Here is a 17,234-nt window from a genome sequence, read left to right as displayed (position 1 = left end):
TGAAAGGAGCCTTGGACTGGACGGATTTTACAACGACGGACCCGCAACGGTGAAATCTGCTGTTATCGGCTTTGAAAACATAAAAAATATTTCAATTGAAAATGAACACTGAAGCCATCCATAACAGAGTTCTCCGCAACATCTATAAAGGGTAAATGTATGTCGCTATAATGGCACCTAACAGAGATCTTGGAGATGAAGTATCGACAAATGATATTCACAACCACCTGGAGAACGTTACCATTGGTACGGTCACAAACATATTTAATCCTAGTTGCAAGAAAAGTGAACGATAAATAAACTGATGCTCATGGTCAGGGGCAACGAATCAATACCCGACGAGTGGCTACAAGGTATCATTTGTCTCATACATAAAAGGGGGGATCACGCAGTGCAGCAATTATAGAGGTATCACGTTGCTGAATATCATCTACATATATAAGCTATTCTCCGCTATCTTGGTCGGCCGGATAACTTCAAACGCCCAAAACATCATCGGCCAATATCAAAGAGGCTTCACTCCGGGCATATCAAAAACAGATCAGACTTTCTCTTTGCGTTAACGATCAAAAAATGTTCGGTCATCTGTTGTACCATCTTTTCATCGATGCTTATGATAGATAACATATCCAGGGTAAACCTGTACACGGCCATGAGATTGGCATCAAAAACCAAAGAAGCAATAGCGTCAAATGGCACTGGTCAAATGAAAACAATAAAGATAGGAGACTATCGCAAATCGCAACCGATAACAGTTACAACGACGAAATCCACGCAGCCAATAGAACCTATTTTAGCTTACAAGAACTGTTTTACTCGAAACGTCTCACCATAAGGTCAGAGCTCTTACTGTACAAGACAATGATCTTGCCAGTCCTCACATTTTACTTGGAGACTTGGGCTCTGAGCAAAAAAAAATGCGAACTAAGCCAGTCCGAGAGAAAAATCATCCGAATTTTTTTTGGCTCCATACACAAGGATAGACGATTCCGTAGCCTACACAAGGACAAAAGTTTTGAGCGATACCACGATCGTCTGGTTGTGGATAAAATCCGTTTGAATGAATTGCGGTAAGCAGGTCATTTAATCCGTATACGTGGGAATTACCCTTCCCAAAAAGTCTATAAGTCTATATGGTAGAGAAGGAAGACGAGGCAATCCCTGCCTCAGATGGAGCGATGACGTAGGCCAGGATTCCAAACTGCTTTTAGGGATATCGAATTGGTAGAGCTCAGCGCGAAACCGGATTATCTGGAATTCTTTACTAAGCCAAGCCTATACCGATTACGGGCTGTTGCGCCGTTGTTGAAGATGCCCAAACAGCGAAAGTGAGTCTGCCTGCTCCCCAACAATTCCAGACCTCACACGGCAGACGCCATGAAGCAACTCCTGATCCACTGATCTTTGTATCGGAGCAACCGTAACAATTTCGACGAAATAGGATGCTCGACAAAAATAGCAAGCATTCCATTAAAGTTAACTATATTTTTTGAGAATTGGACAAATTTAGTTTGAAAATTTAATCGATTATTGTTCGGAAAGTTAAAGTAGCATCTTTGAAAGCCGAGCGAGTCAACAAATTTGAAATAGCCGCCCAGTGCAATAGAATTAAGATAATATAATGAATATATTTTATCTATAACAGCCTCACTAATAACGAAAGTTGAATTAAAATAACGATGCGATAAATATTCACCTTTGTAATAATTTAGCAGGCAGGATCATTTGAAAATAATATCTTTAAAAAATTCTGCTCTTTTTAAAGACGTCATGTAAACGTAACCAAGAATCTAAAAGCAAATTTTATAAACTGCCAGCAACTTAACTCTGAACTGTCAGAATTAGTATGGAAGTTTCTAACATATGTCACTTTGTTAAATAGTGGAGTTTTGCGGTGTGATTTTTCTTTTAGCTCACCGTTCGTCTATTGTATGGATTCCGAAGATTTGAAAATTCCTATCTGAGATACAAGCGGATTGCCACTTACCGAAGGAGATCGGACGGAACCGCAATCTGAGATTGTCGGTAGACAACGACGAGTGTTCTTTCTTATTCGTGGTGAATTCGAGACAACAGTGGCGTAAACATGTCAGCCGATTCAGATATGGAATATTCAGACAATGACGGGGAATATGATGACTACTATAATACAGGTACGAGAAAGCTCATTTCATCCATCGATCAAGATATTTATTTGCACAACATTCAATGACCAAGCTGATATACAGCACAGAGGCAGTGTTTGTTACCCCTTGCGTTGTTGCCATAAAAGTAGTCATCAGGCGGATAATTGACATTGCGAGCTTGTGAAGGAACTTATTATGCTGAAAGAACTGCATTCGCTCATTCCCAATGACTTGACTTGATACAAACATTGGCAATTCCATTCATTTTATCCCAAACTGTCAGTCGCCTTGAGCCTACCTTCCTTTAAAACAATCCTTGCGAGGACGTTAATTAAGTTCTGATACCTACAGCACTTCCGTTAGCTGGAAGTGCTGCAGGTATCAGCTATCGATTTTGTGGTCCAATGTCCATTAATTTTACATTTCCCTTTTCTTTGAAAATTCCGATATTTTAAGGCTTCGTTTGCGCTAAGCTTTTGTATTTACTTTTGCTTTCTTTCAATTTCCTAATTGGCTTGTGAACACGTTTCATTCAATATATTCGAGGGGGCAATTGTTCTTTGTAACAAGATAAAAGTGGACGCTGCTTTAAGACTGTCGCAAGGTTGCACAATCCGCTTTAGTTTCAATTCAATTTCCGGCGAAGTGTGAAACAGACGAATCAGCCGGATTTCTGCAATTGATGGTGTATGTGTGTGGAAGAATTCAGAAAAGAAATAATGCTCAGAAGATCAGAACGACAGTTTGAAGACAGCACCTTCAGCTGTATTTTGCAGAGTTTTATATTAAGTACAAATTAGATTCTCGGAATAAAGAGGAAGAAAGTTATCATGAAGTGTGATCAGGTCTCTTCTCTAATAAGGATATGAGCTTATTAGTTGCAGGATCGAATTAGCCGTAAATTTAATATTAAATTCGAAATTCCTTTTATTTATTCAGGAGAAGAAAGAGCAATGTTCAGAAATAGTAATTGCCGAAATTTATATATGGTTGCCATTTAGCCCTTGGTGAGGTATAGCACTACGACCACACTTACGCGCCATCGTTTGCGGTTATTTGAAATGCCATTTTGGTAGAGTGCATTTCACTGCATGGGGTAGCCAGCAATGGAATTGTCGTCCCTCCTTAATGTAATCTATCTGCTGCCAATTCCACCTTCCGATCATATCACGTACGGGTGCCAGGCTTTTGCGTCGACCAAGTTCTTCGTTTCTAATAGTAGCACACCAGCATACTCCGATGATAAGACCCACTCAGGTGTTGACGAGGACCCGGAGCTTTGAAGTGACAGTCGGGTCCTTGATTTTGTTGATGCTTATCCAATTCTATTTGCCTCTCTTTCCAAATCTATAGCAATTTCATGACCCAGGATAGCTCAGATGATGTCATCAGCGTAGTCGAGGTGTTTGAGGAAAGATGTCATCATTTATTGAAATCCCCCACGTCCTCCAAATAAGGACACATCAAGAATGTCACCGAAAAGAAGTTAAAAAAATATCAGTGACAAGATGCACCTTTGCCGGGCTCCACTTTAGACCCTAACTTCCTCTGAAATTTTACCTCGATACATCATGTGACATTTTACGCCATCATATGTCGTATGTCTGATAATAGCTATTAGTTTCTGCGGGGTGCTCCTCCTGCATAGAGCACGTCAGATCACTCCCTGTTCACACTATCGAAAGCTTTCTCGAATCAATGCGTTGGACAGGGACCGGATTCCTGGAGAAGTGTCACTACACCATATATAATAGTGACCATCCGGTAAACCATGTACTCGGAATTGGTTTCTTAGTTAGCCAAAAAAGAAATCCACCACCAAGTATAGAAGAAACAGTTCGTGCAATTCATCGGCTTAAAAATCATAAGTCGTCAGGTGGAAATACAGTCGAATTTGTTAAATGTGGAGGTGACCCATTACATCAAGCAGTTCATCAACTTATGCTCAAGATGTGGGACAACGAATCAATACCTGACTATTGGCAACGAGGCATTATCTGACCTATACATAAAAAGGGAGACATCACAAGTGCTGCAATTATATAGGTATCGCGTTTCTGAGTACCGTCTATAAGATATTCTCTGCTATCTTGCTAGGTCGGGTAGCTTCATACGTCCAGAACATCATTGGCCCGTACCAAAGAATAATAAAGATAGGAGACTACAACCTTGAAATCCCGGGCTCCGCTGTAGAGTCTAAATTCTTCTTTGGATGCATCATGTGGTATTTTACGCCATCATATGTCTGATAATAGCTTCTTTAATGCGTACCAGGAATATTTTTGCTATTATCTTTGCGCGGGCGACGCACGCAGGTATCCCACCAATTGTCCCCTTTCTGGGAACGGTCTTGGATTCGCAAGATTTCCGTACGAATGGAGATATCCGATCTGCACAAACTGCTGGTGCAGCAATAAATAACTCTGTGTGGAGACCGTCCAGTACCGGGGCTTTAATCCGTTTGAGTGATTTGATGATCGAAATGATTCCTCTTCTGCTTGGATGAACAGTCCATACGTTACCGTGACTAGCCACTTCACCTACAAGAGGCGACGCTTCAGCGGATGTGATTTGTGGTGAACTATGTTTTCCGTCTCTACAGCTGCTCATCGTCGTGGATGAGGGGTCGACCCTCAAAGTCCTTCACAGGCCCATCGAGAGATTTGCATCATCCCTCGCAGAGGTCAATAGAGCATTCAACCGCGATTCCGCAGTTAGTCAGATTTTATGACGCCAATTCGGAACGTGGCCGAAAACCTGTGAAAAGAGCTTTTTGATAACGGCCCCATACTCTTCGATATTCCCAGGTCATCTATTCGATATCTAATTGGAGCCATATAGAACCGAATGTCTCCACGGCACGAATAAACTTTTATCAGATTTCAATACGGTTCGAATTCGTGCGTCATGGAGAAAAAAGCAATCAAGGCTTTCACACACGTAGGGTTCAGTTTAGGTTTTCACCTCATAGTGAGTGGGTTTAAATGATGAGTTGTGAAAAGTAGTCGTGTTTTATTTGGGTGAAATGAGCAGTTTGCCGAATAAGAATCGTGCTAGTGTGAAAGGGTTTCAATCAGTTACAATGGTACCATATATTTGTGAAACGAGCCTTACTCAGTGTATCAGCCGTCCGATCAGTAATATGGTTCTCTTGCTGTCAAGCGACGGTCGGATTATATAAGCGCACTACTTTGAAGCCGCGGACCTCAGATAGCGAAAACTCACAACCTGCAGCAAGTCGAGGAAGAGTTGGTCTGCTTATAACAAAACCCGATCGCGAGAACTCTTGTCCCAGATGCGTGAAGACCTTACAATTCGTATTGCCCCAGGCACTTGCTTTGTGATTGCTCAGTTCTAGCTAGAGCCAGGTTACAGGCACTAGGTAAACTACTCTTTTGAGGTCCGCAGAGGTATCTCTAACTGCAGGGTGGGAGAGCGCGGGCTTTAAAAATTTGAGCCGACTGAACTCTGCCTCCTGATATTGAGCTCTCTAACCACACGAGGCATACGAACACGCAAGCGAAGACAAGCGACCATCAGGTGGTGATCGCTTTCGATGCCGATGTCAGCGCCTCTTTTGTTACGCATATCCAGAAGACAATTCCTAAATCTACTACTGATCGCAAAGTGGTCAATCTGATTGCTCTTATGGTGTGGGTCAGTTGAAACCCAACTGACCTTATGGCAAGTTCTGTGCTCGAAAAATGGGTCGCCAAGAACGTGGAAGTGGGAGCTGCTGAAATTCACAAACCTCCCACCATTACCTTTATAGTCGCCAAGACCATGCTTTCCCGTCACATGTCCGAGCAAGGTGTTGTCAGAGCATAACTTGGCATCCAGATAACCCATTACGAAATGAACTGCGTGTAGAAAGCATCCTTTTCCACTATATCGGAAGTGTCCATTGGTGCATGGCACTGTATAATTGTGACATTCCTTGACCTAGACCGGATTCTTTTCAGAGTGCAAAAGCATATTGCCGTTAGTGTTACAAGAAGAAGAGGGGTACTCTCCAGAGTCCCATCATCTTGCTTCACTTAGGTCCAGCTTATATCGTTAGAATTCTTGTTCGCGTTGGAGGAAGCGGGCATTCCGAGGACCCTCGTTACCGTTGTCGAGGTATGTGTGCATATTTCAGAAATTAATCATAGTTCGTTTTCGATAGCCAAAGGTCTTCGGCATGGGGTCAGTTCCTACCCAAGGCGTTGTTAGCCCACAAATTTATATCACTTTTAGTTGTCTCTTACGACAAGCAGGAACTGTGAGTGATGACACGCATCAAGTAGATATCACCCAAAGAATTTGCTTCTTGGCGACATTTGAAGCAATTCTATCTGCCTATCTATTAGCACTATTGAATTTGAAAGTTGAAATCAATAAAAAAAATCTAGGAAAACAATAGAACCTGACAATGGTGCTGAATTTTGGGAAGCGTCGATTTTGTCCTTAGCATTCTCTCTCGGTCTGAGACTAAATCTGAAGAAAGGAGAGTTTTTGAAAACATATTGCAATGAAATTCTGTCAGTGATAACGACCTTTCCAAAAGAGCCAAATGAAATGGGGCCTCATAAGTGGTGTCCTGCAATCTACACATCAATGACCGTTTCAAATTGAAAATCCAAAACGCGGTCTCATTCGTTTCTATCGATCTTTATAGTTTCGAATTCTGGTCGGGTTTCAAGGCGGAGAAAAGTGGCGAACCTTTTTTGAATGAGGTACTCCGGCTAAGGCCAAAGAAAAAAAAAATCCTGAAAAAAAAGGTTTCAAAAACTTTGTCGACATGGAGGTTTTCGCTAGGATTCGGATCATTGCCGAGTTTGTATTCCCGCCCATCTACTCTCTATTAATTTCGAGAAAATTCCGGCAGTGTCAGGGGAGTATATTTATGCAGGATGAAAATTCCGAGGAAACTATCATAATAGTCCTTTGAGTGCTTCGATCCCTCATGTGTCATTATACAAAATTAACGTGTTTGTACCGATGCGTGGGTCCGCACCAGATCTGAAAATCACCATACAAACAAGGGTATTCCCGACGGCCTAACGAGTTAAAACAGAACGCGAGCTAAACTTGGAAAAGACAAAAAAAAAAAACGGTTCGACCGCGTGCGTGGAGCCGTAAACCTTCGGACCCGAGTGCCTCGATCGAGGGATGAAAGATCCATGACAGATCACCGCCTCAATCATTGATTCCTCTGCCTCTGTTTTTCAATGAGGTGGGGCCCCTGAGGCTCCCTCCCTTCCTCGATATCCTCAGGCCATGATTTGAGAGGATGTCCCTAATGTGCAAGTTTTGCGGGATAAAGGAGGAAGAGAGTGGAAGGAAGTCTTCAGATCAAAGAAACCTAATTATGCTTCATGATCCCGTATATTATAAATCACAAATGATAATTGATAATTAAAATAATAGAAAAAAAATAAATAATAGAATCAAATAAATCATAAGATAATAATAATTAAAATAAATCATAACAAGTCGGGAAACCGGAAGCTGGACGCTTCAGGTACGAAAGGTTTTGTGTATTTCTTAGTACGTAGCACGTAATATATCCATATATTATGTGAGAGTATCCACTTTCGGGTGATATTGACATTCACAGTCTTCAATTTTCATAGAAGCAACAAATTTGAGGTATTATAACTTTGTTAGTAATAGTGCGATTTCCACCAAACTTGGCAAGATCATGCTCTATACTTTAGCCTATATCACTGCATTTCATGGTACTAGGATGAACTTAAGGGGGGTTTCTAACCAATTACAAAAAATTGCAGTAATATACTACTATTAACTTTATTTAAACAGATATCGGCATGGAAGGTATTTCGGAGCCCAGGCACCATATAGTGGCAGCTTCTTGATTTTTTTCAGATTTTTTGGTTTGGTAATTTCTGAGAATGGCCCCCTTAAAGAAGTGATCACTTTCAACTCCCCGCGCTCCCCACCCTTCCAATGAATGTCAAAACTAAGATCGGCTTTGAAAAGTACCAATCGAGACCTTTAATTTGACACCCCACATGACTATATTTAATGAAAAAAATTGTACACCTCCCTTTTGCATGTATGGGGACCCCCCCCCCCCCCCTTAAATTCGACGTAAAAGGATGTAATTCACTGTATGCGTGAGCGTTCACAGTTCCCACCTTTCTACCAAATTTGGTGTCAGTCGCTATAACCGTCTCCGAGAAAAATGCGTGTGACGGACAGACAGACAGACAGACAGTAAACCGATTTTAATAAGGTTTTGTGTTTACACAAAACCTTAAAAATGAAGGAAAAAGAAAATAAATTCATAACAGAAATAAATTGAAAATAAACAAATAGAGAATAATAAATCCAGAAAGAAAAAGAAAATAATAAGTAATAAAATTGTTCCAATACAACAAAACTCACTCTGACAATCTCACCCAGAGCTCTGTGTGATTCATTTGTGTTGATATTTTGTTTCTTTTTTTCTCGAATGCTTTGTTGTTCTTGGCACCCACAGAAAGCGCGGATGATAATTCAACTCAAAATAGCAGTCACTTTTTTTGCTAACGCTCACTCGAAAGACGACAAATTTACACTAAGTTTTTGTGCGAATGAATTCGAAAACAACCTCACGTACTCGCGATTTAATGAAGTTTCGCCATCCCGACATGATGATTTGTCCGGATTTAGAGTGCCGGAATTAAATTGTTATTTGCTACGCTGCGAAAATATGAAACGTGGTGGAATTTTTATAGGAGATCTTTCTTCATTAGCGTATTAATCACTTACTTGCGATCAGGTCTTCCCTGGGTTTGGTTGCTAGTGGAACAACACTCTGAACCTACTGGGATCCACCTATTGCGAGGATGGAATGCATTCTTCAGGCCAGTATATTATTTAGAAGAATTTTAAAAAGAAAACCTACCTAGTAACAAACAAATGCACGAATCTGAAATTCGGGAGACAAAGAATCTACTTTAAACGTAACCGGTTGGACGAATTCCACGGTAACCGGTTCTAGTATTCACTATTCTCTGTCCAAAATTAATTCGTAAAATTGTATTTTACAAATGAAAGTTCTTGATGAAGACTTTTTGAAACTATTCTGATATTGTGGGGACAGTAGGGTGAGTGCTCAAAATGTATGCTCCGAAAAGTGTAACAGGTTTCGTTCTCATTTAGGCTATGAAAACGTCAATTCTCTTATTGATGACCAAAAACTTTCCAAAGATTCTCCTTTCGCACGCGCCACGAGTTCGCAATTTTGTTTGCTAAGAACCCAGGTCTTCGGGGAATACGTGCGGACTGGCTAGATCATTATCCTCTACAAGAGGAGCTTTGACCCGTTCGTGAGACGTTTCTAGCGAAAAAGGTTTTGTAAGATGGAATAGGCTCTGATGGCTGCCAACAGCCGTGCGCAGATTCCGTCGCCACAACTGTTACCGGTTGTGATTTTCGACCGTAGGTTGGAATTTTTAATGGTTCGTGAGTGTTCCCTATCTTAGTTACTTTCAATTAACCGGTGCAGTGGATGAAGCCAGTTTGTGTATCACGGGATATTATTTTCACTATGTCGATATCAACAGCATGAGCCAGTATTTGGGTAAACATGAGGAGAATGCATTCATCTCAACGAAGAAAAAAAGGATATGAAACTTTTCAAATAACTGAGCGAAGCGATTGCCATTCAACACAAAGGTAGTAGGTCTAGAGACTTCCGGAAGGTAATCAAAAGCGAGGGTAACGAAAATCGAGTAGGCAGTCACCCCATGAAAGGGCACAAGGAAAGGACAGAAAATCCTACTTTAAAAGGTGGGATAGGAAAATGAAACTTAGGAGCAGTTGTTTCTGGGGAGAAGGCGTGCAGCCCAAAATTTGATAAACGAATTCAAGTGTAGCCGGGAACAAAGTTGAGAAACGAAATCGGAAGCCGGAATAGGCTATCTTCCACAAGTTCACTTATTAAGAAACCAGTGAATGTCTTTCCCAGAACCTAACGAATATTGTGACCTCATGTTGGGGAACATTCTTAATGGTTTAAAGGATTGTGCGTTGGTGAAAGACCATCACACTTCGTCGAAGTCGACAAAAATAGTAGAGCTACCCCAAAAGCCAAAAAAGGCTGACAAACAAATACTGGCAGGCTCGGGAATCTGGTGGACTCCTTTTAGATACTTCAGTCTCTCACGCATCATTTACCAAATTTTCACGTGTCGTTTGACTAAACGGTGTAGCCGCACCGAAACCTAAGATATGAATATCGCGGAAAACACACGCGAAGCTAAAACTAAAAATAAAAAAATAACGACTCGACCGCATGCGAGTAGTCATAAAACTTGAGACCCTAGTGGCGTGATTGAGAGGAACGATCCACAGCGGATCACATCCTAAATCAGTGTTTGCGCTGCCTCAGGTATTCAAGACGCGGCATCCTTTGACCCTGAAAATGCCGAATGCACAAAAGAGAGTGGAATTATCAACAAAGAATAAAATGACAAAGCTCAGTATACAGCTTCCACTACGTGAATATTCCAACTAAATATTGACATTGAAGCAACAGTAAAATACCCACGATTATTTTATTTTGTTTCTGCTGTATTTGACAAATTCAGGATAAAAATTTTTTTCAAATAACAAACGTCAGGTAAACTTATTTTTGCAACTGCAAATGTTATAAATTGTAAAGGACAATGAAAAAGAGGCATGTGGCCCCAATCGCGACTTTCCTTCCATTTCAGAGAAAACATTTATTTCCAAAATTGGGCAATAAGATGTTCAAAAAACTGTTTCTTTTTATCGAATATTCTATGGCATTGTTTAGGGTTAAAGTGGCAATTAGTTATGGGAATTTACACCTCCCAATCTTGTTGAAATTACACACTTTAAATTATTCCCAGTACGTTCACTTTATACCAATTTCAATTTCAGGTGATGACTGTGACATTGACCAAATTGATCCGAAAAAGGCCGACACAGAATTCTTCGTTTATCAATGTCTTAACGTCGAAGAAGTGGAAAAATTACTGAACGAATCCGTCGAACGGTTGTATAACACTTTACAAATCACACCTGCGCTAGCCAAAATGTTACTTCACCAGAATAACTGGAAAACGCAAGCTATAATCGATAAATTTCGCGACGACGCGTCTAAGGTGCTAACAAGTGCTCGCATCTACCCTACGCCGATTAGCAGCGGCAAGTCAGTTTCGGCGTATAGATCGTTAATGTGTCCCGTATGCGCAAATACGCAGTTGTATGATCGGTTTTATAATTTATCGTGTAGTCATTCATTTTGTAAGGATTGCTGGTCGATGCACTTTGAAACGCAAATAAATCAAGGTGGGTCGTTATTGGCTTTCAGTTCGCTAGATTTTTCAAATTATGTTTTCAGGAATCTCAACACAAATCGGCTGCATGGCACCAAATTGCAATGTTCTGGTCCCGGAAGATTTAGTATTAAAACTATTGACACGTCCCACATTGCGTGACAAATACCAACAATTTGCATTCCAAGATTACGTGAAATCCCACCCCGAACTCCGATTTTGTCCTGGCCCGAATTGCCCGATTATAATTCGCAGTCAGGACATATCGCCGAAGAAGGCGACATGCATTTCGTGTAAATCGTCGTTTTGTTTTCAGTGTGGAACGGATTATCATGCGCCGACTGATTGCCAGACGATCAAAAAGTGGATAACGAAATGCGCGGACGATAGTGAGACGGCAAACTACATTAGTGCCAATACCAAAGACTGCCCAAAGTGTCACATTTGTATAGAGAAAAATGGAGGTTGTAATCACATGCAATGTTACAATTGCAAACATGATTTTTGCTGGATGTGTTTGGGTGATTGGAAGTCGCACGGTTCGGAGTATTATGAGTGTTCCAGGTACAAAGACAATCCAAATATAGCGAATGAGTCGGTTCATGCGCAGGCCAGAGAAGCTTTAAAGAAATATCTCCATTACTACGAGCGATGGGAGAACCATTCGAAATCGTTGCAACTGGAGCAACAGACTTTAGACAGGCTTAAGAGACGTGTAAACGACAAAGTGATGGAGGGACTAGGCACCTGGATCGATTGGCAATATTTGTTCAACGCCGCCTCATTGTTAGCGAAATGTCGATATACTTTACAATATACATATCCCTATGCCTATTTCATGGAACCCGGTTCGAGAAAGGACTTGTTTGAATATCAGCAGGTAAGTTGCATTCATTTTTCCCGCTTTATAAATTGCTAACGGCCGAATTCATGTGGCAGGCCCAACTTGAAGCCGAAATCGAAAACCTCTCATGGAAAATCGAACGAGCAGAGACAAACGAACTAGGCGACTTAGAAAATCAAATGGACATTGCAGAGAAGCGACGAACAACGTTACTGAAAGACTTCTTCCCGACGACTTCGTAATGTTTGACTTAGAAGTGATAAAATTCCGAGAACAGAAGATTTATAAACGATTTACAGATAAGACCACAATATTATAACTTGATAGACAAACAAAAAAGATAGGATCCTAAGCAGAATCAGTTAGTAGTATTTGAGTAATATTCACAATTCTTTGCTTTTAGAAAGTAGGAAATGACATGATCTTATAGATATTGCAATAAATCAAAAAAATCGAATTTAAAAGATAGCGTTGCCCTACTTTTATCGACTTTATTTATTTCATTTGTTTTTTCTTCAACTGAGTTTTACGTGACATGCATATATTTCTCAGTTATTTTTTCCGTTTTCGCTCGTCAACAGCAGTAGCTATATGGCGTACGCTAATATATTGAGAACATGTAATTTCATCGGATAAGTTATATTTGTATAAAACAAAAGAAGGATTGCCCTCAAAAATTAAATTCCCATCATAAAAAATAGCCGAGGAGTTTTTTTTCTTCAGTTATCATTTCCAGGTGACATAAATCGGATCTAAACAAAGTAGAAAAGGAACACATTTATCCATCCCATTCAATTTGATATAAAATTACGAGCACGAACTCGTCGAGGGCAGTAGCTTCTTCACAGAGAGAACTGGTTCAATACGGAGGAGATCAACTACACCATGTGGTTCATCAACTTATGCTCAAGGTTAGGGGCAGCGTGATGGCTGGCAATGAGGCATTATCTGTCGCATACATAAAAGGAGATTTAACTCAGTGCAGCAAATCTAAAAGTGTCACGTTGACTACCATCGATTAGATATTCTTCGCTACTTTACTAGATCGGATAGTCCCATGCGCCCAGAAATCGATCCATACCAACTAAATCCAGCCAAACAGCAACCAATCAGATTTCACCCTGCAATAAAAAAACTGTTGGAATATGGGCACCAGTTAGACCATCTTTTCATCGAGTTAAAGGTGGCCTATGATAACAAAGCCCAGGTAAAACTCTATACGGTCATGGGAAAATTAGGTATCCCGACAAAACTAATAAGACTGACTAGGCTAGACTCTAGGGGAGGGCAGATAAGAGCGGCAGGATCTGTCTTGAAATCTTTCACCATTTACAACGGTCTAAAAGAAGGGATGCCCTGTGTGTGTGTGTGTGTGTATGGTGAGGGAGAAGCTACAGCTTCTGAGCACTCAGGCCATGTTGGCCCATTGTACTCGCCACCCCCGTCTAACGGAATATTCCGGATTCGTTAACGTATCGCAGGATTTCCGTTAGTGGATGTGATGCTACCCGTCGCAATTGGAGAACATCGGCACCAAAGATCTGATGCCTGATGCGTCCATAGGCGGCGCATTCACATAGGAAATGCTCCGTGGATTCCGCTTCCTCATTACAGGAGGGACGCGTATCATCTTCGGTAATTTTTATTCTGAACATATGTCCAGCTAGTGAGTTATGGCCTGTCAGAATGCCCACAATACACCTGCAGGTCCTCCTGCTTTTCGACAGGATAAACTTTGCGGTACGTATGTTGGGTTCTGGCAGGAAAAGTTTGGTGTATCGAGCAGCATTTAGGCTCTGCCACCTGTCATTATGGGAAACTTGTTCCCAGTTTTTGAAAACAGATTTAGCCAATGCTACTGATACCCCAATTGCTGGCTCCGGCCCCGGCATAGGGGAGATTGACCCCTCTTTCGCTAAAGCGTCCGAGATTTCATTTCCCTCTATGCCACAGTGACCAGGTACCCAGAGTAGTTCCACCGTATTGAATCTAGACATAGAGCTCAAACGGTTTCTGCATTCCTGAACAATTTTCGAGGTGATCAAAGGACTGCTCAATGCCTTCAGTGCAGCTTGACTGTCACTGCAGATTGCGATGCGCCTGCCCTTCAACCGCTCGTCAATCACCCAGTTTGCCACCCTTAGGATCGCATAAACTTCGGCTTGAAAAACCGTTGCATATTGTCCCAAAGGAAAAGCCCACTTCTCGTTTTTATTCGAGAGGTAGACTCCGGCTCCAGAACCCTCCTCTGTTTTTGAGCCATCGGTGTAGAAGACTTCCGTATATCCCGCCACGCATTCCTCTGGGTCTTCCCAGTCTTCTCTACGCTTCAGGGTAACTACATATCTTCTACCAAACAGATGTATGGGGACACGAGAAAAGGGATGCCCTACCATGCATCCTTATTCACATGCCTTTGGAAAAAATTGATCCGTGATGTTGATCTAAATGTAAGAGGCATCCTGCCTATGCCGATGATATTGGCATAATAGAAGGAACAACCCACGATGTACAAACTGTCTTCATTCAGATGGAGCTTATGGCATGAAATGAGCTGCACATTAATCAAAGCAAAATGAAATACGTGGTGACAACGTAGCTAAAATCCAGCTCAACAGGTCGCAGTGAGCGGGTCACCTAATCCGTATAGGTAAGGGTGATTTAGCCCAGAAACCCAGAAGCCCAGGATATCTTTTATAAAACAAATCGGAAGCTTCTTTAAGCATATTTGAGTGCAGAACTATCCCATTTGTACATAATGTATATTTAGTATGGCAAACTACTCACTTTAGTGTGATGTTGATATTTAGTATTTTGGGTTGCAGTAAAAGTAAAAGTAGATTTAATTTCGATCAAACTGGGGGATATCATGCTCCATAATAGTATATTTTGAAGGGAGAAGACGGCTATGGTCACGCTGTTCCCAAGGCAGAGGTGAGGCAGCGTCTGATGAGTTGCCTCTTCCCTGGTACGAAATCGTAGCCGTCGTCGTCCCTCTTTTAATTTTTGAACTTCCCTTAAAGACTTTCCGGGCTGGACCATCCTACCACTCATACGAATTAAGTGACTTTACTATCACCATACGGTCATGGTATTGCTCATAGATTTCGTAGTTATATAGGCTACGGAACCGTCCATTCTCATGTAGGAGACCAAAAATTCTTCGGAGAATTCTTCCCTCGTATGCGGCCAAGTGTCCGCAATTTTTCTTGCTACGAACTCAAATCTCCAAAGAATACATGGGGACTGGCAAGATCATTGTCTTGTATTTCATCATTGTAACTGTTGTGTTTTTCGACCCTAGATAGGAGAAGTTATCAACGGTCTTAAAGTTGTAGTCTCCTATTTTTATCATTCTCGTTTGACCAGTGCGATCTGCTGTTTTTTGGTACTGACGTTGCCACCATATATTTCGTCTTGCCTTCATTGATGTGCAACCCAAAATCTCGTGCCGCCTGCCCGATCTGGATGAACCATGAATGCCGAGGAGATATGCAATTCTTTTGGTCCTGCCGACTCCAGTTTAATCACTGGAAACTAAGTCAGGACACAGAAAAACGTATATATTTTTCTTGGCAAGATGCCTTTGAGTTACCCATATCGATGTTTTCTGAGAAGTAAATTGTACTGAATGTCCTGGAGTCCTGTTATAATCGAACCTCTAACGTCAATGGCTTCCTCCTTAAGGAGAACCACTTCCCGCATGGCTGGAGAGCTGCGACCCCCTAAATTCAACAACGACGGAATGTATGACACAGCCGCCCCTCGACAGTGGGAGAGCTCTCTTGCTGATCGAACGGCATATATACTCAGTGACCCGCCTGAGAATATCGATGAACCTTGGGCCGCCATTAAAGGTGCTCTTTTCTCGGCTGCTGCACAGATTTTTGGCCACGTCCCAGGGAGGCTGACTGCGGCTTTGATGACCGCTGCGAGTGATGGTTACCGAGCGAAATACCGAGAAGTTCAGCGTAGTGTTTGCCGCGACAAAAGAGAATTTGCTATTGCGCTGGTCAGGGAAGATGCCTGCGGCAGTTCGCAATAATTTCAGAACTGTATTGCATATCACGAAAGCGTGCAGTCGGAAATCTTTCGGTGGTCCGGTGAAAGATGTCAGTGGTCGACTCTTCATCCATGATGATGAACAATTGAATAGGTGGACAGAACACCGTACCACGGTTCTTAACCGTATAACATTTGGTGAAGTTTCTCCTTTTGTGGATGAAATAGCTAGTCACCGTAATATGCGAATACAGACTGTTCCTCCACGCAGAAGATAAATCATTTCCGACATCAATGCACTCAAACGGAGTAAAGCCGCTAGGCTTGACAGTTTTCCAGGAGAGTTATTCATCGCTGCACCTGCAGTTACTGCTGATCTGCCACTTCGATTCTAGAAGGTGGAAGAAAGAGATGATCGTCAAGATTCCAAAGAAGGGAACCCGCTTTGAGTGTGACAATTAGAAGGGTATCTGCGTACTACCTGCTGTTGCAAAGATAATAGCTAAAATAATTCTGCAACGCCTCAAAGAATATTCCGAAGGTTTGATCGACAGAGAGCAGGCTGGTTTCCGCTCCGGATCCTCCTGCATTGATCACATCAACACCTTATGGATGATTTTGGAACAGTGCACGGGGTTTAGACCTTCGCTGCACCTGTTCTTCATCGATTTCGAAAAACCTTTGGATAGTGTGAACAGGAAGTGTATCTGGAGTGTTCTATGCAGGATTGACCTTCCAGAAAAAAAAACTAATAGCTATTATCAGGGCGACATATGATTTGCGTAAAATGTCACGTGCTACACCGAGGTAAAATCCAAAGCGGGGTCCGCCAGGGTTGCATTCTGTCACCAATATCATTTTTTCTTGTTATTGGTGACGTTCTACATGTTGCCTTGTCCGGAGGACTTTCGTCAATATCTGTATGCGTCGTGTCATCGGACACTATCCTAAACGAAGAACTTGGTCGAC

At 41.7% G+C, this 17,234-nt stretch overlaps 1 protein-coding gene across 1 annotated transcript; it reads left to right on the top strand.

Moving 5' to 3' along the window:
* The first annotated feature begins 2,086 nt into the window (after nt 1–2,086).
* On the top strand, nt 2,087–12,963 carry LOC119646218 (potential E3 ubiquitin-protein ligase ariadne-2). The gene is made up of 4 exons (XM_038046600.1): nt 2,087–2,153; nt 11,022–11,432; nt 11,485–12,299; nt 12,359–12,963. Exons 1-4 carry the CDS (start codon nt 2,087–2,089, stop codon nt 12,503–12,505), a joined length of 1,440 nt encoding a protein of 479 aa, XP_037902528.1. The 3' UTR covers nt 12,506–12,963.
* Nucleotides 12,964–17,234: the final 4,271 nt, after the last annotated feature.

This window comes from Hermetia illucens, chromosome 1 (genome assembly GCF_905115235.1).
Source record: "Hermetia illucens chromosome 1, iHerIll2.2.curated.20191125, whole genome shotgun sequence".
In the NCBI taxonomy this organism is placed as follows: domain Eukaryota; kingdom Metazoa; phylum Arthropoda; class Insecta; order Diptera; family Stratiomyidae; genus Hermetia; species Hermetia illucens.
The sequence above is the reverse complement of the archived record's forward strand: the minus strand, read 5'-3'. Positions and strand labels throughout refer to the sequence as shown.

Bases quoted from the DNA above. Each gene is read 5' to 3' on its own strand.
- LOC119646218 (XM_038046600.1), top strand. From the start codon at position 2,087: ATGTCAGCCGATTCAGATATGGAATATTCAGACAATGACGGGGAATAT. The intron at 11,433-11,484 runs GTGGGTCGTTAT...TTATGTTTTCAG, and splicing joins TGAAACGCAAATAAATCAAG to GAATCTCAACACAAATCGGC. The intron at 12,300-12,358 runs GTAAGTTGCATT...TTCATGTGGCAG, and splicing joins ACTTGTTTGAATATCAGCAG to GCCCAACTTGAAGCCGAAAT.